Source organism: Haliotis rufescens, unplaced genomic scaffold, assembly GCF_023055435.1.
Source record: "Haliotis rufescens isolate VD_foot unplaced genomic scaffold, xgHalRufe1.0.p SCAF_5, whole genome shotgun sequence".
Classification (NCBI taxonomy): Eukaryota; Metazoa; Mollusca; class Gastropoda; order Lepetellida; family Haliotidae; genus Haliotis; species Haliotis rufescens.
Genome location: NW_025964223.1, coordinates 14,365,679 through 14,387,971, shown reverse-complemented (window position 1 = coordinate 14,387,971; position 22,293 = coordinate 14,365,679). Strand labels below are relative to the sequence as shown.

Below are 22,293 nucleotides of genomic sequence, written 5' to 3'. Positions count from 1 at the left end.
TGAGTATGTTCTGCACACATGTGAAGACAGGTTCTTTGTGTTCTGTATGTTAGGATGGAAGTCTTCCTTTAAGATGCATCTGATTGTCATGGACTTTCTCCTTTACAGAAAGAGGAGGCAGAGCTGCGAGCCAAGGAGGAGGCAGAGAGGCAGGAGAAGGAGAGACAGGAGCGGATGAAGAAGGAGGAGGAAGAACGTCAGGAGAGGAAGAAGGTATGGCAAATCAGATATGGGTCAGAATGGGCCTCAGTACCTCATGGAGGAGCTGACTGTATGGGGAATTGGGTTTTGTGTGTCAATATCCCTGATGGCATAGATCGTTGCTCATGCTCTCAGTCACTGGTTTGTCTGTCCAGAGTCACAGAACTGGCCTCCGTAGTCTAGTGAATAGAGCGTCTTTCTGGAGAGAAGAGTGGTAGAGCGTCCGCCCGGAGAGCGGAAGGTCTGGGGTTTGATTCCAGGCCGTGTCTTACCAAAAGACGTTAAAAGATGGTACTTGTTGTTACCCTGTCTGGCGCTCGGCATTAAGGGGCTAAAACAAGGACTGGTCGGCTCGGAGTCAGTATACTGTGTCTGAGTGGGGTATTCATGTTAAACTGCGGCATGGTATCTCAGTGCGCTAGCACTATAAATCGGCATCAGTCCGGACTAGTACAAGCAGCCACACACACGTGCATGCATGTCGCTATATAAGTGCAATAATCTTGGACGCGAATCTTAAACCCAATTTCACCTCACCTCTGGAGAGAAGAGCATCCTGGGTTCAATCACAAGCGGTGCCATACCAAGAGACATTAGAAGATGGTACTTGTTTTCACCCTGTCTAGTGCTCTGCATTAAGAGGCTAAAACAAGGACTGGTCGGCTCTTTTAGTGGGGTATTCATGTTAAACTGCAGCATGGTATCTCAGTGGGTTAGCACTAAAAACTGGCATTAGTCCGGACTAGTTCAAGCAGCCACATAGATACACACACGTTCATGCACATCACTATGTAAGTGCAATAATCTTGAACGTGATGTTAAACCCCACCTCACAGTACTGGCTAGAATGACACCTACTAACCCACTGGGAAATATTTAGATGTTTGTTAATCATAGCATTAAATCTGATTGTCTCACATTGTTTCAGCGTCTTGAGATGATTATGAAGAGAGTCAAGACTGACGGAAGTGAATCACCTAAGGTAAGCTGCTGGTGATGACAATCCCTTTCACTTAGGTCTGAAACAAAGTTTTCTCAGTATGCATGGTATAGATTGTTCTAGGTGTATTTCCTTGTGACCGATGTTTTGTAAGTTGCCGTGTAGCAAGTGGAGCTGTGTGCCTCCAATCTAGGGCCGTAGAGTTGCTTCCCTTTGCCATGGGAGGATCAACGGACATAGTGTGATCAGATCCCAGAACAACTTTGATTTATGTTCCTTGGTCTGTCAGCAACATACTGGTGCTCATGTGTTTCATCCACATTGTATGTGTCTCTGATCTATGTCACTTTCATCCAACATTAGGTTGACATCCAGTGTCAAGGGGAACACAGGTGCGCTGTGTAGAATTGCGTCCCTTGGACATGCCAGAAACCTATGATTGTGGGTTCAAATCCCCGATTATGTTTCTAGGTTTGTCAGCACCATACCCGTGCTCGTGGGTTTCACCGAAGTGGTAAACATCTGAGACCTACATCACTTTGGGCTTTCCTCCCACATTAAGCTGACACGCCGCGATATAACTGTAATACTGTTAAAAGTGGCATTACAACTCACTCACTCACTCCAGTGTTAAGACTGAAATACTTTTCCACTAACCACGAATTAAAGATGTCAGTTATCAGAAACCTTGGAAACGGGGGAATCTGATAGCACTAGGTCCATGTTTTGTAATTGTATATGATTTCATGAATTAGCACAAGGACATAATGATCATGCACTCATCTCTACCTACAGACTCAATCTCCTGCCAAGTCAGCCACTAGCTCCCCCAGCAAGAGCGGCGAGTCATCGACTGAGAGTTCAGCCGAAGACGGCACTGAGGAAACCATGACGACAACTGTCACAACAACCGGTAGTGTGACCAACATCGTCACCACCATTTCATCGGAAGACAGCAGACCTGACTCAGGTCCCAGTTCCCCCCGTGGGTCATCCCCCCTCCCCTCCACACCCAGTGAGAAAGCCGAGCGTCAAGATGGAGGTGACACACCCAAGTTCCGTTCCCCCCTGCTCCAGCAGCTGGTGGAGAACAAATCGTCCAGTAGTTCCTCCGACAGACCCAAGTTCAAGTCACCATTGCTGCAAAACCTCCTCGGCAAGAACAAGCTTGGTGCTAGGAACAATGAGGAGAAAACCGAAGAGAGGAAGATGGAGAGTTCTCTGGTGGTTAATGGGAAGCAAGGGTCTGATACTGTGATCAATTCTACGTGTGATACTGACACTAGCTCTGTGAAGGAGCAGCTGAAATATGATGATGCTAGTGATGAGGACAAAGATGTCGACACGTCCCAGAAAAGCGATGGGCGCAGAGACTCGACAGAACACATTGAGGACTTTCCTCTGGATGTAGCTGTGAAAGGCTCGACTGAGAGTGCTAGTGTCAATGACTTGCAGGAGAACAAAACTGAAGTTCCGTCAGCCACCGACTCTGGGATCCTCCTGGACTTAGGTACCAGCAGTTCCAGCCTAGCTCCCGGACCTGTCAACGGCCTCTCTCATAACGGAGACGCCAAGGATCTGGTGGATTCAAGGTAGGGCATTCCGATGGATTCTTTGTATAAAGGATTCCTCATACTACTTTCCTCTTGTAATTTCCTCTAGATTTCATCAATATTACAGCAATAAGCAGAGGGACACTAGAAATGGGCTTCACACATACCCATTTCAGGAATCAAACCCGAGTTTTTGGAATAACAAGCAAACGCTTTAACCACTACACTACCCCATCGTTGTAAAAAATTCTCAAGCTCACAATGCTAACAATACACAATTCAAGGCAAGTTTGGAATTTCAGTTTGAATCTTTTATAAGCCTATTTGGGTTTGAGTTATGAACTGAAAAAGTATGCCCTTGTGATGTCTTATAAGACATGTACCCATCTACTTTTTCCTCCCATTGAATATTAATGTGTACATCTTCCCGAGGCAAGAGAGTTAACTGACATCTAAAGTCCAGTTTCCACCCTTGCCGAACTAGGCTAGTATTATGGAGTTACATTTTGGCTGGACTAACGAGTCCAATCAAAATCGGGATTTGAAACTTAGTGAAAGACAATTGCAATAGTTTCATGGTGCATTTATTTTTTCTATGCTTTTGTTATGACAAATAATAAACAAAAAACATAAGGAGGAATATTTCTGTTCGTCACATCCACACATTGTCATCCAGCCAGTTAGTGTTTACATAGATAATCCTCACATCCTAAAATTCACAAACCTGCTCCATCTGTCCATCAAGCTGCTTACGTAACACTGTGCAGTCCAGACAAACTCCAGCCTTATCATGCTTATACAACTCCTGTTTGATAAACACGCTGCTCCAACCTTCTTTGTCAACAACAACACATGCATCTGAGAAAGAATTTGTTGATGTCAGCTTCTTTATTACATGGGTGGATCCAGAGTGGGGGATTAGGGGATTTTGGTTTTTTTTGGTTTGGGTCCCCCTCCCATTTGAAAATGCTGAATCTTCCCTTGTATTATGAGAAACGTTTTAGAGTACATGTGCTTTCTCCTTCAGTTTTTTGTTTGTTTGTGTTTAACGCCACACTCAGCAATATTCCAGCTATATGAAGGCGGTCTGTAAATAATAAAGTCTGGACCAGACAATCCAGGGATTGACATCATGAGCATTGTTCCACGTAATTGGGATACGATGACATGCATCAGTCGAGTCAAAGACTTAACACATGCATCAGTTTCATGTTATGAATACACAATGCCTTTTAGAAAGTGGTCAAATTGGAACAAATCTAATATTTGGGATAACACTTTCTTAATAAGGTACAGATTCTAGTACTCTGTTTGAATCCACATGCATCTGTTGTTTAAAAAACACCTCTGACACTGAGTTAAGTTTTCATCACACCGCTTTCTGCTCATAAAAAATAACATGTGCGAAAGTAGCTTTGATCTTTGGTAATCTCAACAGGGTGTCACCAAGTTGTCCAGTAGATATCTCCTCCTCGTCCTCGCTTAAAAAACATCTGTAGAAGTTAAGGGTGGGCAGGAATTGCCACAGGGAAACCAACTCTCGACAAGTTTTCCAGTAGATATCTCCTCCTTGTCCTCACCTGAAAAGATCTGTAGAAGTTATGGGTGGGCAGGAATTGATTCACTGCTTCCCACAGGGAAACCAACTCTCACCTAATCACTACTAATTATCAGTGATATTAAAGCTATGTTGTGTGTTGCTGTCGCTGCACAGGTGCATCAATGGTGGAGGACACAAGTGGGTTAAAATAGCATGATGTTGTAATATCGAAGGAGTTGTTTAGGACCACATGTAATTTAGAACCAGTGATAAAGATGTGACACTCAACACAGAAAGGTTGCAGTGTGCAGGAGTTATCATCCATATGCAGCGATAGAAATTGACACTAAAGTACTCACGGAAATGGAAAAAAACTGTTTTTTCGATCTCAGATTTTAAATAAATGCAGTTAATATACAAAATATATAAATATGCAAACAGCTCAATTAGTACTAATTGGGCCTTGGCACAAATACAGCGTATCAAAGGATTTTATGTCTTTTTACACTTAAAAGTGTGTAAAAATATGAACAAAACAGACTATTGTGAAACTGAGCATAACCAGGTGTTTGTAGATCAAGGTGAATGTCCATGACCTATGACACCTTGACGACATGTGAAAACAGGTGCTTGAAACCCACGTACATGTGATTTGTCAGTGGTTAGTGATTTGTGAGTGGCATTGTGGGATAGTGAATCATCGTCAAAATATCAGAACGTAAAAGTAACATATTCCCTTCTCAAACAACAACTTACATATTATTATGTACATAAACATAGCTGTTATTTTTATTGTTGTTTTGATAACTTTTTTCCAGGCTAATTTGCATAATGCCTATAGCCTGTTTCTGCCATGTCAATTTGGACTTAGTTTTATTTTTGAATGTTGAAAGTGCTTACAAATTACCTCCTGTAAAGTACATTTTGTATTGAGCACTGAGATAAAACTAGCAAATCCAGAATAGTACTTTTCCAGTTGTTTTGTTATTACGTATTTCCATCTACGTAATGCTTTGTGTCGATTATTAAATCCAGCAAAACAGTTTTTTTTTCATTTCCATGAGTACTTTAGTCCTGTAGTCCTATCCAAACTGCCCAATAATTAAGGTATCATTAGGACTAGTAGAAATTTGCCCTTTTTAAGGGATTTGCTATATGTAATCATTATAAGGACTAGCAGACTAAAAATGTTAGTTTCTACCACTGATATGTCAAGTTGTTTGTCACACATTTCATACAATATGATCTGATGATAATACCATAGTAATTATTCAAACAGAACATAAATTAATTGGATGAGGTATTGAGTAAAAGATTGTATAATTTGGTTGGTTTGTGACTGACATACCTACTGACTTGAATGGCGAAATGTTTTGAGGAAACCATTATGCCCTGGTATTTTCATAACAGAGTGTTACTGTAGACTGTGAGAAGCAATGTAGACCAAACACCTATATGCATATAACCAAATTTGGTTTCATGTAATAAATGAAGAAATAATAGTCCATATTTGAACGTGTTCAATATTAATTGTTTGATTAGCATAACTTAGACGTTAATGGATGACAAAGGAGACACAATTTATGGATAACAACTTTTTTGTTTACTTTAAAAAACATGTTGTTATCCATAAATTGTGTCTCCTTTGTACAATATTAAAACTGCTTAAAGATCGGTTAAAACTTTGTAGTTTTTTATTCAGATTGTTGGTACACGTTGTAATTAACTTGGTGACTGGTATTTAGAATTTGTTACTCTTGGTCTACCTTCACTTAATTAAAACGAAAGTAACAAAAAACAACTTTTTTTCCAAAATATTTCCAAAATTAAAGTTTCTTTGAAAAAATTAAGGTACTGAAATAAATGTGTGGTATTGACATAAACAAATGCCAAATGATTTCTTCATTCTATCATTTTCATAGTTAATTACTGTAGCTACACAGGTACCAGTGGCATTGTTTTATTATTCAACAATGACAAGAGCAAGGTCACATGTATTATGTAAAAGTTCTCTCCAGACATTGTCATATATTACCTCGTTGTAACAACACTTTCCGTACCATGTTGTCTGTGGTAGTACACAGATAAAGTCTAGGGATTTATACCCCAAGTGTCAGTCTGCATGTAATGGACTATCTAGAGTGATATAACAGTAAACACAGGTAGTAAGAGTAGGAGAGCCTGGCCGACATGCTTCATGCCTGGGTAACTAAACCACAGTCCCTCATGTGATGTGCTTTCAATGATAAGGCTTGGCCTATCCCATATGCTGACCTCATGGGATGTGGTCCACCGAGCACTCTCCCTCAACCTGCAGTGCAAGTCTAAATCAGGACCATAGACTAGAGCCTGTGAAATGTTTGCTTTCTAGCTTAACTAGGGACCGGTTGTAATGATACAGGAAGGCCTACTCGTGTAACAGTTGATAACTACATTGTCATGTACGACGTCTATCAAACCAGTTCACCTGGGGTCACGTTTTCCCGGGTAAGTTTACCTTGCTGGTTAGCTGGTAGTGAGTGTGCTTGGTGTGTGTTGGTACAGCCTATCACTATTCACCTGTAGATGGGACCACGTTAGCGGCACGCCCTGGAATGTCTTAAGATTGCTCAGGTAAATTGTAAGTCAGTCTCGAATGGTGGCTGTGATCGTCTGAAAGGAATCGATATGATATTGACGTATGCGTGGCCATATGGATTTCCTGGGAGGCATTGGTGTAAGGAGTAACTGAGTGACATTGATTGATATCTACACTGGTCAGTGTCGGGTTGGGTGACGAGACAGGCTGGAGGGTAGCTATGTCAGGTATGTACACATGTGACTGTCCCCTGATAGTTGGATGTACGAGGTGCTGTGGTTTATCACTATCAGTTGCGTGCTCAGTGAATGTCATTGTGTACACTGAGTGATGAATCGCCTTGATTCATGGTTATTAGAAGCTTTATTACTCTCTCGGCATGAATTTTGAATCTTCATAAGGCCTTCGGTGTGAGGTTGGTATCATTTAGTGTTGCTGTTGTGAACATTTATGGCTCCTCGTGTAGACTTCATGTTTCAATGTTTCAGAGCTGTGATATAAACGGTGACCTAGATTGTTTGTGTCGTCTGAAGATAGAGAAATCAGTTTGGTGCGGTATCTTAATAGTGGACAGCCATTTTGCCAGCAGGATGAATGGAGTTCAGTGATACCGTCTTTTATGCAGAACAAAACTTGAGATTGCAGCATATGTGACATCGTCATGTCAGACTTGATGAGGAGGTTTGATTGATTTGTCCCAAATTTTTTGTACCAATTTAGATGAATTACAAGCTATGTCTTGAAAACAAACTCATTCTGTCTGTGCTACCCAGATCAGAAAATCCACTCATTCTATATAGGGCTGCAGCGATACACTGTAAGAGAAAACTCCTGCCAGGATCCCCCTTACTTTCAAAAACTGAACGTACAATTCATTGAATGTGATCTCAAGGTAGCTCAAAGGAATTTTGACACCTTTATGGTAACATGAGACAATGTGAAGGTTTGCGATGACTGCGTGCAGTATGGCCTGTACAAGGAAGTAGTGAGTGTTTTACCCGTGACCTATGCTTCGCTCTGCTCTGGAGAGTGTGATAAGTCATCTGTGGAGGGTTATGTCATGCACAGCTCCTACTGTCCTGGCTGTGCAGCTGGCGTGATTAGGCCTGGGAGTTCAGGGTATAATCGGCTTAAGGAAGGGATTACCATGGTCACTGTATTAAGCACCCTGCTCCAATAAGTGCCCTGCTCCAATAAGTGTCTAACTCCAGTAAGCACCCCCAGGGCTTGGAAAATTGATTTAACCCAACATGTCCTGCAGGGCAAGTAGAAAATATTTTTACTCGTCCTGCAATATTTTCTCTTGCCCTGTTAAATTTTAAAAACTTTGATGTTCTCAGTTATTATCTATGGCTGACAGTACAAAATCTCCACCATCTACATTCAACTCAACCCGTCAAACTCGCTCAACCAACATCTTGCGCAGTTCTTTTCTTTTTCTAGTCATACTGTTTTCGAGAAATGTTTCTTTCTTCGGCCTGTTTTTTTTATTAAATGATGTTTTTTGTCGTTAACCCCACCATTCCAGATTCAAAACTTCCATATGCTATGTCAGCTATTTCCCTCACAAAATCAATCATCAGCTGTTTGCTATCACTTTGACATTTGAGAGTGTGTAACGAGTCTCTTGGAACCAAACTAAGAAATTTAATTATCTCCCTTAAACAACTAGTTTTGAAACCTGCTGCGCAAACGCACTTCCTGTTTATTTCTGTAACAGATAGTTAAAATATGTGTACTTGCCTGGCAGGACGAGCGTTTCTTCAATTCTTTCTTGCCCTGCACATGCTGCCACTCGTCAATACAAGCAGACGAGTTGATTTTTTTACGCCTTCTCCCCCGCCCAATGTTGACCAATTTGTAAGTAATCTTTATAAAATTATTTAGACTGAAAATTTACACAACAGTCCAAATTTTCTTGTGTTATTTGACCCGCGAAGTTCCGGGGTAGAATAGGTCTTCAGCAACCCATGCTTGCCGTAAAAGGCGACTATGCTTGTTGTAAGAGGCGACTAACAGGATTGGGTGGTCAGGCTTGCTGACTTGGTTGATGCATGTCATCAATCCCAGGATGAAATAGCAGGATGAAAATATGTCTATTAGCGATGCTCTCGCCCTCATATAATTGCAGTTCATCTTTTTAGTAATATTCATTTAAAAGGGGGGTAAAAAAATGAAATGTGAAAGGACACCTCAAGGAAATATGACAAGTACCTGTAGTAGTTTTAGACCCCAGTGATCATTCCAAGCCATAATCAGCAGGGAGGGAAATTAACCAAGAATGTCTACTAGCCTGGATAGTGATAACGTATAGCAATACCCCAAAAATTGTTTGAAATTCTACTAGAGCTTAGGATACCAAAACATTGACAAAAATTATCTCGCCTAGTGCTTATTTCCATGCTTGAATCAGCTTCCCACGACCCTTTGTGGGTGTAAGAGTTTACTAATAAGGATTGGCCAGTTAGTTTGTGACCTTGTCATACTCCAATGGCGTGATTGTTGATCATATTACCTGTTTGATATAGCTAAAATATTGCTGACTTGCATAAAACAACATTCACTCATTTATTGATATGTTTCAAATGTATGAATTAAACAGAACTAATACATGATGACGTTCATAGGACCGAGGCGCCACTTCACCATATGATGCTAAGCATCTGATTAGTCAGATCTTCCCCAGTGAGGGGGGTCCTTACAATAATGCCAATGTTGCCCCATGTTAACAGTAAATATGTCCCCAGTAGGAACTGCTACAGTTGTAAACCGTATGGAGACGGTTAAGCTGGCCGGTGTAGACACATGCTTGACATTGTTGATAATGCAAACAGCCTCTCAAACACTGAGTTTGCTGGCGACCCATATGGGGCCGGACCAGGATTTATTGTGTAGTGGTGGTTGTGGACAGACACACTGACCAAACATGTCTGTTGAAAATATTGGATTGAGGGTAATCAGTTATAATCAGATATGGTATTCCCAGACTTAACATGTTGCTGCAAGGTATGTGCACATTAATGTAAGGAATAAAACCAATCTCAGTTTGTTTGGCAAGGGTTTTGGTTATGTTCATACGTTAAAATTACTTATTTTTGTGGACCTGTGGAGATCCGGGGTAGAGTAGGTCTTCAGCAACCCATGCTTGCTGTAAAAGACGACTATGCTTGTCGTAAGAGGCGACTAACGGGATCAGGTGGTCAGGCTTGCTGATTTGGTGGGTGATGCATGTCATCGGATCCAAATTGTGTACATTGATGCTCATGATGTTAATCACTGGATTATCTGGCCGAGACTCAATTATTTACCGACCCTGTGGGGCGGTCGGGTAGCCTTATGGTTAAAGCGTTCGCTCGTCACGCTGAAGATGTTCGATTTGATTCTGACTTGGGTACAATGCGTGAAGCCCATTTCTAGTGTCCTCCACTGAGATATTGCTGGAATATTGCTAAAAGCGTAAAACCTTACTCATTCACTCACTCACTCCAGACCACTGTCATGAATGCTGGAATATTGCCGAGTGCGTTGTTAAACAACAAACAAACAAACAAACAAACAAACTTACATTTGTGAGCACATTGGCCAGATTTGTTGCGCCAGGATGTTAAGCAAGAGAATGGTTGTTTCATGTCAAGGTAAATGTAGGCTTTGTGGCTGTGAAGTTGAAAGTGATTGTAACATGTATTTGCTTGTTTTGATCTTCCTGTGTACCAAAGATGTACATGCAGGTTCTTGCTATGGTAGGGTAGCGTTAAAGCATTTGCTCGTCCCACCGAAGACCCGGGTTCGATTCCTCATAATGTGAAGCCCATTTCTGGTGTCCTTATTCGTGATATTGCTGGAATATTGCTAAAAGCAGCAAAAAAACATACTCACTCATTCTTGCTATGGTACATACAAGTTTGCATATCTGACGTTTGATGGATGGTGTTTGCTTTACTTAGACACCATAGGCCGATATTCGTATCGTGGGGCAGAAGTGTGACATTACAATCGAGCAAGTTCTGGCACAAATTCTTGACGTGTATCTCAGTGACCCAGTAGGACCTAGGGTGGAATGTGTCCCCCCCAGCATCAGATTGTTGGTTGTAAGAGGTGACTTACTTTGGAACCCTTGTGGATTATGGGCTAGAATTGTTTCATAGCCTACGATGGTTGTAAGCTGTGACTTGGATCAGGTGGTCAGGACTCCGTGACTTGGTTGTTGGCATGGCAACATACCCCAACTTCGTGGATCGTTGCTCAGAACCTGCAATGATATTGCTAGAATATTGCTAAAAGCGTAAAACCTAACTCACTCACTCGCTGCTCAGCTGCATTGTCTCGTCCAGACTCAATTATGAACAGGGTACCATCGTAATAGCTGGAATATTACTGAGTGATGCGTTCGGTGCTATAGTTTTTATGAGATAATTGTGTTTGATAGGAGCCAAGTGTTTTTTCAGGATCCCTCTGTGATATTTGGGAGCACCTGAGGCAAAAACTATTTCAACTAAGTAAAGATTTGAAATGTAAAGAAAAGGTTTGTTTGTCACAGGGCATGAAGGTTTCAGTGGAACAACATGACAGCAAATATTTAACATGTGTCATCCATAGATAGTTGTATGGGGACATCGATGAGTGTAATTATTGCTTTCCGAGGATAGACAATATGAAAGAATAATCATGTAATGTTGCCATCTGGTTTGGTTTGCAAGGGAAAGAGGTGGGGACTGCTTCTGTACTTTGGGCTGTGAGAGTTTATTTTGCGTTGCAGATGTTTCCAGTAATTTTTGTTTTTGTTTGTTTGTTTGATGTTTAGTGCCACACTCAGCAATATTCCATGGCAGTCTGTAAATAATCAAGTCTGGATCAGAATCCAGTGATTGACATCATGAGCATCGATCTACGCATTTGGGATACAATGATATACAGCAATCCTCTTAGTTGCCTCTTACCACAAGCATAGTCGTGTGTCCAGTAATGATGCCTTAGGGATGTCATGGTACACCTGCCTCATGTACCAATGCATTTAAAGAGACGAGTTTGTGCTGGGTTTTTTCATGAACTTCCCCTTGTTCAGTGTGGCAGGCCAAAGCCGAAGGTTGCTCTATATATAGTTGGTGTTAACTTCACATGACTGGTTAGTTTAGACTCCTTATTGTTGTTATTATGCAATCAGATTTAGCTTTTTGTTTTGCAATAGGCTGTGAATAATACTCACCCGAGGGCCCCATTCCATTGTAACTACCATACTTGAACATAGACTTACGACAGTCGTAGTGACCCGTGAAGATCCGGGTAGATAATAAGTCTTCAGCAACCCATGCTTGCCATAAGAGGCAACTAATGGGATAGGTTGGTTAGGCTCGCTGACTTGGTTGATGCATATCATCGTATCCCAAATGCGTAGATCGATGCTCAGGATGTCCATCACTGGATTGTCTGGTCCAGACTCGATAATTTACAGACCGCCATCATATAGATGGAATATTGCTGAGTGCAGCGTTAAACAACACAAAAACAATCGTAGCACTATGATCTCTTTGTGGAACAGGGCAAGGCAGGTTATTGCATAAATTTGTAAATGTTACTTTTTAAAAAAAAAGATTCTACCAGCATGAATCAATACATAGGTAGCATATGGTGTATTGTATCTGCAGTTGACAATTTGCAATACATGACTACGTCGGTGACAGCAGGCCTGTTCTGGCATATGGAGCCAAGTGATAGGAAGCAACTATATAGGCATAGGAAGCGACTATATAGGGATAGGAAGCAACTATAAAGGGATAGGAAGCGGCTATATAGGGATGGGAAGCAACTATAAAGGGATAGGAAGCAACTATATAGGGATAGGAAGCGGCTATATAGGGATGGGAAGCAACTATATAGGGATAGGAAGCGGCTATATAGGGATAGGAAGCAACTATATAGGGATAGGAAGCAACTATATAGGGATAGGAAGCAGCTATATAGGGATAGGAAGCAGCTATATAGGGATAGGAAGCAACTATAAGGGATAGGAAGCAAATATATAGGGATAGGAAGCAACTATAAGGGATAGGAAGCAAATATATAGGGATAGGAAGCAACTATAAGGGATAGGAAGCAACTATATAGGGATAGGAAGCAACTATATAGGGATAGGAAGCAGCTATATAGGGATAGGAAGCAACTATAAGGGATAGGAAGCAACTATATAGGGATAGGAAGCAACTATATAGGGATAGGAAGCAAATATATAGGGATAGGAAGCAACTATATAGGGATAGGAAGCAACTATAGGGATAGGAAGCAACTATATAGGGATAGGAAGCAACTATAAGGGATAGGAAGCAACTATATAGGGATAGGAAGCAACTATATAGGGATAGGAAGCAGCTATAAGGGATAGGCGGTATACTGGTTGTAGTGTTACGATAATACTTATAATGGTAACCTGAAGATAAAGTTGGGATGGATGTGCCAAGACCAAATAGCATCAGCCACAATGTACCCTGATGGTCACCGCCTGTGCCAAAAACCTTTGAGATTACTTGCCCAAATTTTGGCTCTCAGCATCATTTTCAGTATTTATTGTATTTGCTAATACTAGCTGAGCTTGCTGGACCAAACAGAATTTTACTAGACTCAGGTTTCAGACTCGCACACTGTAGTCCCTGGTTCGACTTGTCTAGACACAAGGACACTTGCAGGCTTGTCAGATTGGTGTAACAGTTCCTCCGATTAACGGGGTACATTGCCCCTGAAATAAGACATATTGAAGAAATATGGTTTGTCAGTTACCTCATACCTGAAATGTCTACAGAAATATGACAGTAATGTTGCTGATTTGGGTATAACCCCTGTCCTCTTTTGATTCACCCTGAATTTACGATGTGTGGCATACCATATTTCCCCTGTTTGACACCGGAGCTTCATGACACGCTGGATCATATGCTGTCAAAACTCGCAAGCCAAGCATCTGTAAGACCATGGGTCTCTTTTACTGTGATATGTTGGTGATTAAAAATGACTTTTTCTTGCAAATGTATCATCTGTATGACTGAGAAATTGAAATTGAAATTGCCACAGTGCTAGGCCTCTAATAAATGCCAGTCTGTCAGAAGAAATATGGTATTTTCCTGCATTAATTAATAATATGACTATTTGTGTTATGCCAGTGAACATGACTACCGTATGTGGATTGTGATGGGCTATTTATGGTATATGATTGTCTTTTCAGCATTAGTATGAAATCAGTGGAGAGTGTGACAGCCTCCATGAACGATGGCATGACAGAGAGCGGACTGGTCACCTCACAGAACGACTTTGAGGAAATCATCGACCTGTCGGTTACCAATAGCAACAAGAACATCCAGCTGAACTGCGGGCAGGAGTCTAGGGGAGACAACTCTGAGGATCTTCTCAACTTTAACAACCTGGATGGTGCCAGTGAGGACAACACCAACAGAACACCTTTAATTGCTTTTGAAGAAAACTCAGCAGCCAGACAAGATGTCACAGGTAGACAGACAGAATAGGAAGAGTGTAGATAATTCCGTCAGTGAGTTCTGCCAAAGAAAGCTGGAGGGTGGAATGTTATATAATGATTGCTTGTTGTTTAATAGTATACTGCTCTTAGCAATTATCCAGATCCATAATGGTAGCCTGTAGTAAATCGAGTCTAGACCAGACAATCCAGTGATTAATGTGATGACCAATAATCCTTGCTATCGGAATACAATGACACGCAATTAACCAAGTCTACAAGCCCTGACCATCCATTTAGTCACCCAGCATATGACCAGGATAGGGTTCTGGGAATCAATTCTAACCCAATTTATGGATCTGTTGATTCAAATACTACAACAAAACTTAGGATCCTAGAATTTCTAAAACTGATTTCCTGTGCTATTTTCAGATCTCCTCTCATGATCCCAAGGAGGCTGAAGGCGTTTCATCTCAGAAGGAGGCTGCCGAACAGACTCCCAGCCAATCACATTTAGCGACTGAGCCTGGGTCTCAGCCTCCTGCTACACAGCTGTCCTCTGCCAGCACCAATCTGACCTTCATAGGCTCCGACTCTGTGCTGCCTCCGCCAGCTGGGGACAGTCATATGCTTACTATTAACATGGCTGACGATTGCCACTTGGACAAGTTATGGCAGCAAACAGAACAACTTCTGATGCAGAAACAGGGTAACGTGCGGCAAATACTAGAGGATTATGGGATAGGCGAGGGAGAGGATGGGGAGAGCGATGAAGCCCAACTTTGGCAAACCGTGGAAAACGGAACCGGTTGTAAAAACGACCTGGTATAGATAAGGCATACAGTGTAGCGACAATCTAACTTATTGAATATATACAGAGGCGTTATCTGCAACATAGCTGTATTGTATGGATGTCCAGGGTATATCACACTCCTATCTACACACTTCCTAACCAAAGTTCTATTGGTGCTTTGCCAGCTCACTCGACCAAGCCAGTTGTCATAATTCAAGGCTGATAATTGACTTTGAGTTGTGTTTGAATTCATTCCAAATTTTGATTTCGGAACCACAGGCTCAAATGAAGCATTATCATCATCAGGAAGATCGATGATCTGGTGCTATATTATTCCAAAGTACTTTTTTTCTATAATATTCCTACAAACATTATACCTCCAGGTTTATGAATTCGTACAAGTACTGTGATATTTTAATTGTCCAAATTTAGGGTAAATTCCTTTGAAGTACAGTTAGAACTGGTTGCTACATTGTATGTATCTATCAGATTTGTTATATGTAAATAATTCATGATGTACAAATGTAGATATGAATCTCCAACTGATGCAGTCAGATTGTGTGTAAACTATCCCGGACGAATACGAGTCTGTGTATATGTGACAAAAACAACTGTACATATAGTCTCACCATGACTGAAATGCCACAAATTATAGTAGGATTACAAGTAAAAACATTGTCTTTCATTTACAAATTTGGTGTCAGATTTGATTTCAAGATTATAGAAATTTGTGTCTAGTTTTTACCTATGAGGTACACAGTACTTAATTCTGTTAAATTTTGGAAATACTTAAAATGAGTATTTATAATTTGGAAATACTTATGAGTATGTTAGAAATATACTTAATTGGGGAGGATTATTAAACGTGATTGTTCTTGCTGAAGCTGTGTTGATTGCTCAACAAGGAAGTATAGTGCTTTCTATTATCTCAGCCTGATGCCCTGACCTCCACATCTGTGCAATATCGCATGTTAATCAATGATCTGTGGACGTATACACGTGTATACAAAGATCCTGTACATTCTGTATATATGGTAGGCCTAGGTTAGACTAGAATGCTTACGAAACTTATAAAAAGAATAAAAAGTATTGTAGAGCTTGTAGAGAAAACATGTATGTTCAATTTTGCTGCCATAACTTTTCCCCAATGTGGAGGAAGACACGACGACTTGAGTGTCATTTTCTTCAAACACGTTTCATGGAAGTGCTTGTGTATCGACGCCAACAGACACAAAGACGAGGGAATCACATTCTGATGAAGAAAAGATGTTATCGAATGTTATTTGTGACAGGATGTGGCTCGGATGTGCATGCCGCTTGCCGCACTGTGATAAAACTGTCCAAAACAATTTCATAATGTATGGATTTCCATGTTGTGTGTATATCCGAGATTGCCCGTCGTTCGGTTGTAATACTTCGCTATCTCCCAATCAGTCGTGTTGTGCTCTAGTCGGGATCTTTGTTCTCCAAGTATTGTTTGTCTGTTACCAGACCAGGAGATGCTGATCCAGGCAAAAGGGGCGTTACAGCATATCAGGGGGGGCAGTTTGTGAACGCTGTAACTGTACTGTAGCAATTCTTGCTAACTGCCAACTTGTCTTGATTAAATACTTGTTTTCTTATCCGATTTGTGTGTTTCATCATTATCAATTCGATGATGGGTTTCTTTATTCTGCCATTTGCTTTCACACATGCTATAGGGTATTCAGTTTGATGCTTGTTTGGGGCTGAAGTTCAGCCAAATGTGGCCCCAAACCTGGATTCTACCTGAAAATAGTACCCTGTGCTGTGGATTATTTTTTCCATTATAGACATTCCTGTTAGTGAACTAGTTGCAGTTTTATAAAATATATACGTTTGTAGAAAATCAAAATTGCTTTTGGGAAACAGCTCCATGTGTTGGAAATCATACTTGCCATTAGGAAACATGTTCTAAGGTAGTAAAACTGAAACAACATGCATTTTAATGTTTTTCTAGGAACACATTATTTAAGACATTTTAAATCAAAATTTTCACATCTCTGCTTTAGTGATCTTGTCAGAGGAATTAGACTCAGGGAGACAGAATAGAATTGTTGATTATTTGCTGTAAAGTCACTTTTGTTTTGGGTCAGATGATGACCTGGGGGATTCTGGTGTTTTGATCCCAAACAAACTCCACCATGTTTTGTAAGAAGTGGTCATTTTTTTCAGTTAGAGGTGACATGTAAATCGGTTATCGAAATGTGCATGCATTTATGTAAATAACACTTTTAATGTTATTTTAAAAAGAAAAAGTCATTAATTATTTGCTATTTGTACAGAATGAGCTGCAGGTTAGAATTGCAAAGTAAAATCTTTGTGATATACCCACACAGCCTGCAAGTATTGATAAGTTAACGTATGTTGCAGCCATTGCACTGGATGTTGTTTATGTGCTTATTTCACCATGGTCCATTGTTGAAATTGATTCCAAAAGGTGAGTCTTTTCAATGAATAATATTGTTAAACTATGATATGTATTACAGTTGGTGCCCATTGCAGTCAGGCTTGTTAAGACTAAGACTGTGTTGATAGAGCGCAAAAGTGCTTGATTTCAGTGCAAATGGGTTGACTTTGATAATTTATTTGGTTGTCAAATGTGATTGGTTAACTGATAGTCTAACATGATCAAATTGTGTTTAAATGCATGTAATAAATATGTATTGTAGAATAACTCAGTGGTGTATTGGTCTCCTGCTTGCATATCAGTCCTGAGACCATATTTAGATATCAAGCATAATTCATGTATTACTGTATCTGAAATACCCCATACATTTCAGTCAACATTTGTAATGCTCTAACATATTTCTCATTCGGTGTAACTAAATGAATGTGAAGTAATTAGCTAAGCTGGTAAAACCTCAAGAGGTTATATAATCAATCATACAACAAAATACTCAGAAACTAACAAGTGTGTATTTGATCTTTATTAGCATATCTATAAAATCAACGATATCATAGGATAGATTAATATATTTCCAGAAAGTCTATTTAGTTTATTTAGAGATAAGTTTTAGGTTTTAAAGATTAGGGTAACTTTATATATTTTTGTCACCAGAGAAATTGTTTATATTAGATATTCTTTCAAACACTATTTTTATCCTTATTTCATATTTGAACGACCTAAATTCCAATTTATCAAATTCTGTCAAGGAGATTATTTTGAATAGTGCTTGCCTCTTAATGAAACACCTTGACCTTTGACACTAGGGATGGATGAATGCAACTTGCTGTTTCTACTTTTGTACATCTATGAACCTCTTCAGTTGTTTCAGCGTGTGAGTTGGTAAATGGGTTTTGTAAGAAACTGCAGGCTATTTACTTTTCGCAGTCATTCTTTTCGCTCGTGTAAATAGCCGAGGGAGTCAGTTCTGTAAGCATGTCAGCCATATTAACTTTTCCTCAAGCAGTTGGCTTATTAGGGTATATTATAGCAAAATCACTCAAAAACTCCCTAATGATTTATCCATAACAAATTATTGTTGTAAAAGTAATTTCCCATTGTTTTGATACTAAAAACAATGAAAGTAATCTTGATATTTATTCATTTGAATTGACATATGTATATATCAAAGCCTCCTGTTTGTAGGTATAAGAATGTATTTAATGGTTCAAGTCAGTATGAGATCCAGTTTTGTAGGTTGTTGGTTAACTTGATAATCTGAGTGTGAAATGCTTACTCTGAAATTTCTGGCAATGTGAGTTGTATTATGGATGTGATGACACAACCTCTGAGTGCGTGGGTGTCAGTACTTGGTATCCTTACCATGCTCCAATATTGTGTTGTCGTAAATGATAATTGTATAGGCTACCATGGAAAGCACTTTATTTATTTCTCAATCTGGAGTCAACATCTTGAACTGTACTAAACCATGCTTGCCGGTCTGAAGATTTTACTGCAATAAACCTGTCGTAAATTATGAATTCATGTTTTGTTTTTTGTTTTTTAAGTCTGCATAGATTTTCTTGAATAGAGGTAATCATGAAGAATGATTGAATTTGTGCTATAACATTTGTTCAAAAAAATGTTTTAGAAAATTATTTGTATTTTTCATATATAAATCAGATTTTAGCACTCATTCAGCATGTAGGAATACAAGAATATGTTTGGTGTAACAATAATTGAGACTAGCATCAATTAAAGATTTGTGATATTAGTTCCTTGTTGATCATGTTGATCAGGCGCTTGTAATGGCGCCGTCTCCATTGCCATACTGTCTTAGCTGAAATATATAGTCTTAAGAGTTACCTGACTTTGTCATTGAATTCTCAACGTTAATGACTATCATAGGATCTAAAGACAATTGAATTTTTTGTTTTGTCACCACGAGCACAACTGGGAATTGTCACATTTATAATAAGATCTTGGATGATGCCTCCGAGTTCTGTTTGGGGTTGAGTGTTTTCGCCAGAGGCAAATTTACAGTTTGGGGGCACACAATATATTCAGGAAGCATTCATAAAATCACCAGGCTCCCAATCTTTGAACTGTCGTTACAACATAAACTTTGCCAAGGCGGACCAGAGTAGTTCGGTTTCATTTTAATGCATGTTGGAGTCCAAACGAAAGTCACACCCACAAATATGTTTCTTTATGAAATGGCTGTAATTTCTCATGGGAAAAGAAATTATTTAGATAACTTGAGTTTGGTTAAAGGATTCTGCCGACCCTTATAAAATAACATTTTCTTTCTTCTTTCTGTCCACTGCACGCTTATGTGTTCATCACAAAAATGTTATGTATACAATCCGTTAGGGGCGGGCTATTTGATATTTGGGGTAATAAATGAGGGCTGAGATATAATAAAGCATTTTTAAATAGTAAAAGACCATACGTAAGGAGGTGTTAATTGACATTTATAGATGGTGCTTGGGATTAAGGGTCCTGTCTGGAGGGGGTTATGATCAGAGGGGATACGCTGAACGTTTGCTGTATACTTTTAAAACAAAAAGGAGATAGAATTTCCACTGACATCAAGCTGTATGAACTACTGACATAAAAACTGACAGACAAAAGAAACTTTACCACTTGAAAAACAAAATTGCAAACGGTTAAAAACAAATTTAAACTAAACACATCGTGCAAACACATCAATGATCTGTGCAGAAAGTAGACACGTCCACGGCACGACCAGCCGGAAATACACTTGCAAAAAGGGTATATAGATGATACGGACGCATGTCATACGCTCACACTCATTAATAAAACACACCATAGAAATGCCTCGACTGACACCCGAACAACGCCAGCAGGGTCTGTGTATGATATAGATGGAAGCCAACCATGCCCACGTTGCCAGAACGTTTGGTTGCTCCCGTGTTGCTGTTACTAACCTGATGCAACGTTATAGACATACCAAGGGTAACTACGCCCAATAATGACCGGTACTTGCGTACTTTGCATCTCGGGAATCGATTCCTGAGCGTGGCGTCATCAGGGAAGAATTTCTTAGGACATATTGTTAGTTGACAGACAATGTCCAGGCGACCCAGGCCTCAAAGAAGTAGGTCTTCCTCTACTCGTCAGAGATTGATATGAACCCTGACTGTCTTCACTGATGAAAGACGGTTCTGACTTTTCAGAGCTGATAGGAGAGTGTTTACCTCAAAAGTGAAGAACGAACGTCCTACCTTGGCCAGCATGTTCACCTGGTATTAATCCAACACTTATAGGATCACATGGGCAGGCAGATAATAGACCAACAACAGCAACCAGTCAACAGAATTCAGCTCGAACATACTTTTCTGGGGAAAGGCGGAGAATCCCGTTTGATGTCATCAGGCGTCTGAGGACATCAGTAAGAGGACGCGTGGAAGCGTTCCTTAATACAGGTTGTGGACACACACGTTATTTGTCACCCGGAAACAACACGAACAGGAACAATTTCAATTTTACAAGTTTATTTCCACGTCAGGGTAAAATAGTCTTTTTTTAACCCCGTGTTTGATCCCGACACATCCACTCGATTCATTGAGTCGTATCGATTTTTATTAATGTTATACTATCAGATGATGACCTAACTGATTACAGTCATGTGGACAACTATATTCGTCTTGGTTTCCTCTTACCGACATTCAAACTGACTGAGAAGTTTTATTATGCCCGTCAGGTTATTAACTCGCCAAGGTCCGCGAAATGCAGTGCCTTTTCCTGATACATATACTCAACAACAAAAGTTCCTGTGACACCAATATTTTAGTTAATTTTCCAACAAGTAAAGTTTCGTTTTCAATATTGTAGTTCATGTATGGAATCAAGTCACAAAAACGCAACTGCTACAGAAAAGCATGCATTCCATGCAAAATTTTACTTTTATGCAAGCCCCATACATTTAAGTACCCAAGAATGGGTATAAAAACATGTGCGTTAACGTGATTCCACATGCATTGTTTAGCATCGTGCTGACAACAACCACTCAGAAAAACAACAAAATTACGCAATTATTCAACATTACGAAATGCCACGCCTGTCAGAAAATGAGCGTCTGTGAGTCATTGGTATGCTTGAAGCAGGATCGTGTCAACGTGATGTTGCATGACAATTTAACGTCCCCAGAAACACCATTTGGTGTTTATTGCAACGTTGGCAACAGACGAATGCAGTCACAGACCATCCTCGGAGTGGCAGGCCACACGTAACCAATATTCAACAAGACAACTGGATTCGAACAACACACCTACGAAATCGATTCCAGCCAACAACAGTGACTGCAAGAAGCATCCCTGGCCTTCGAATATCTTCACAAACCGTACGTCGTCGCCTCATGTGTGCAGAGTTTGTCGCCAAAAGACCCACAAGACGTCCCATTTTGACAGGTAACCACCGACCAGTACGTCTACAGTGGTGCAGACAGCGTCTACGCTGGACGGCCATGCAGTGGGGACAAGTTCTATTCACTGACGAATCTCGTTTTCACCTCAGCTCGGATTCGAGTCTACCGACGTCGAGGTGAACGTTACGTCAATCATTGTGTCATGGAAGAAGATCGGTTCGGGGGCGGCTGTGTTATGGTTTGGGGTGGGATTACAGTAAGACAGAGGACGCGTTTGATAGCGGTAGAGGGAAATGTCAATGGACAGCGCCACCGCGACGAGATCATCGGCCCTGTTATTCTACCGTTTTTGCGTCGTCATGGCCCAGGCATTACCTTTCATCATGACAACGCCCGACCTAATTTTGCTCGACTTGTTCAGGATTCTCTTCAACAAAACAA

The 22,293-nt window shown here is 40.3% G+C and overlaps 1 protein-coding gene across 21 annotated transcripts in view; it reads left to right on the top strand.

Annotated features, from left to right (window-relative positions):
* LOC124138279 (myb-like protein X) overlaps positions 1-19,003 on the top strand; it is a 75,675-nt gene extending 56,672 nt beyond the window's left edge. For all 21 annotated transcript variants that reach the window (XM_046504845.2, XM_046504844.2, XM_046504860.2 and 18 more), the window contains 5 exons: positions 109-213; positions 1,130-1,183; positions 1,937-2,733; positions 14,020-14,300; positions 14,698-19,003. In XM_046504845.2, the coding sequence (XP_046360801.2) occupies positions 109-213; positions 1,130-1,183; positions 1,937-2,733; positions 14,020-14,300; positions 14,698-14,711 (1,251 nt within the window). In that variant the 3' untranslated portion in view covers positions 14,712-19,003. The remainder of the gene's footprint in view (positions 1-108; positions 214-1,129; positions 1,184-1,936; positions 2,734-14,019; positions 14,301-14,697) is intronic.
* Positions 19,004-22,293: the final 3,290 nt, after the last annotated feature.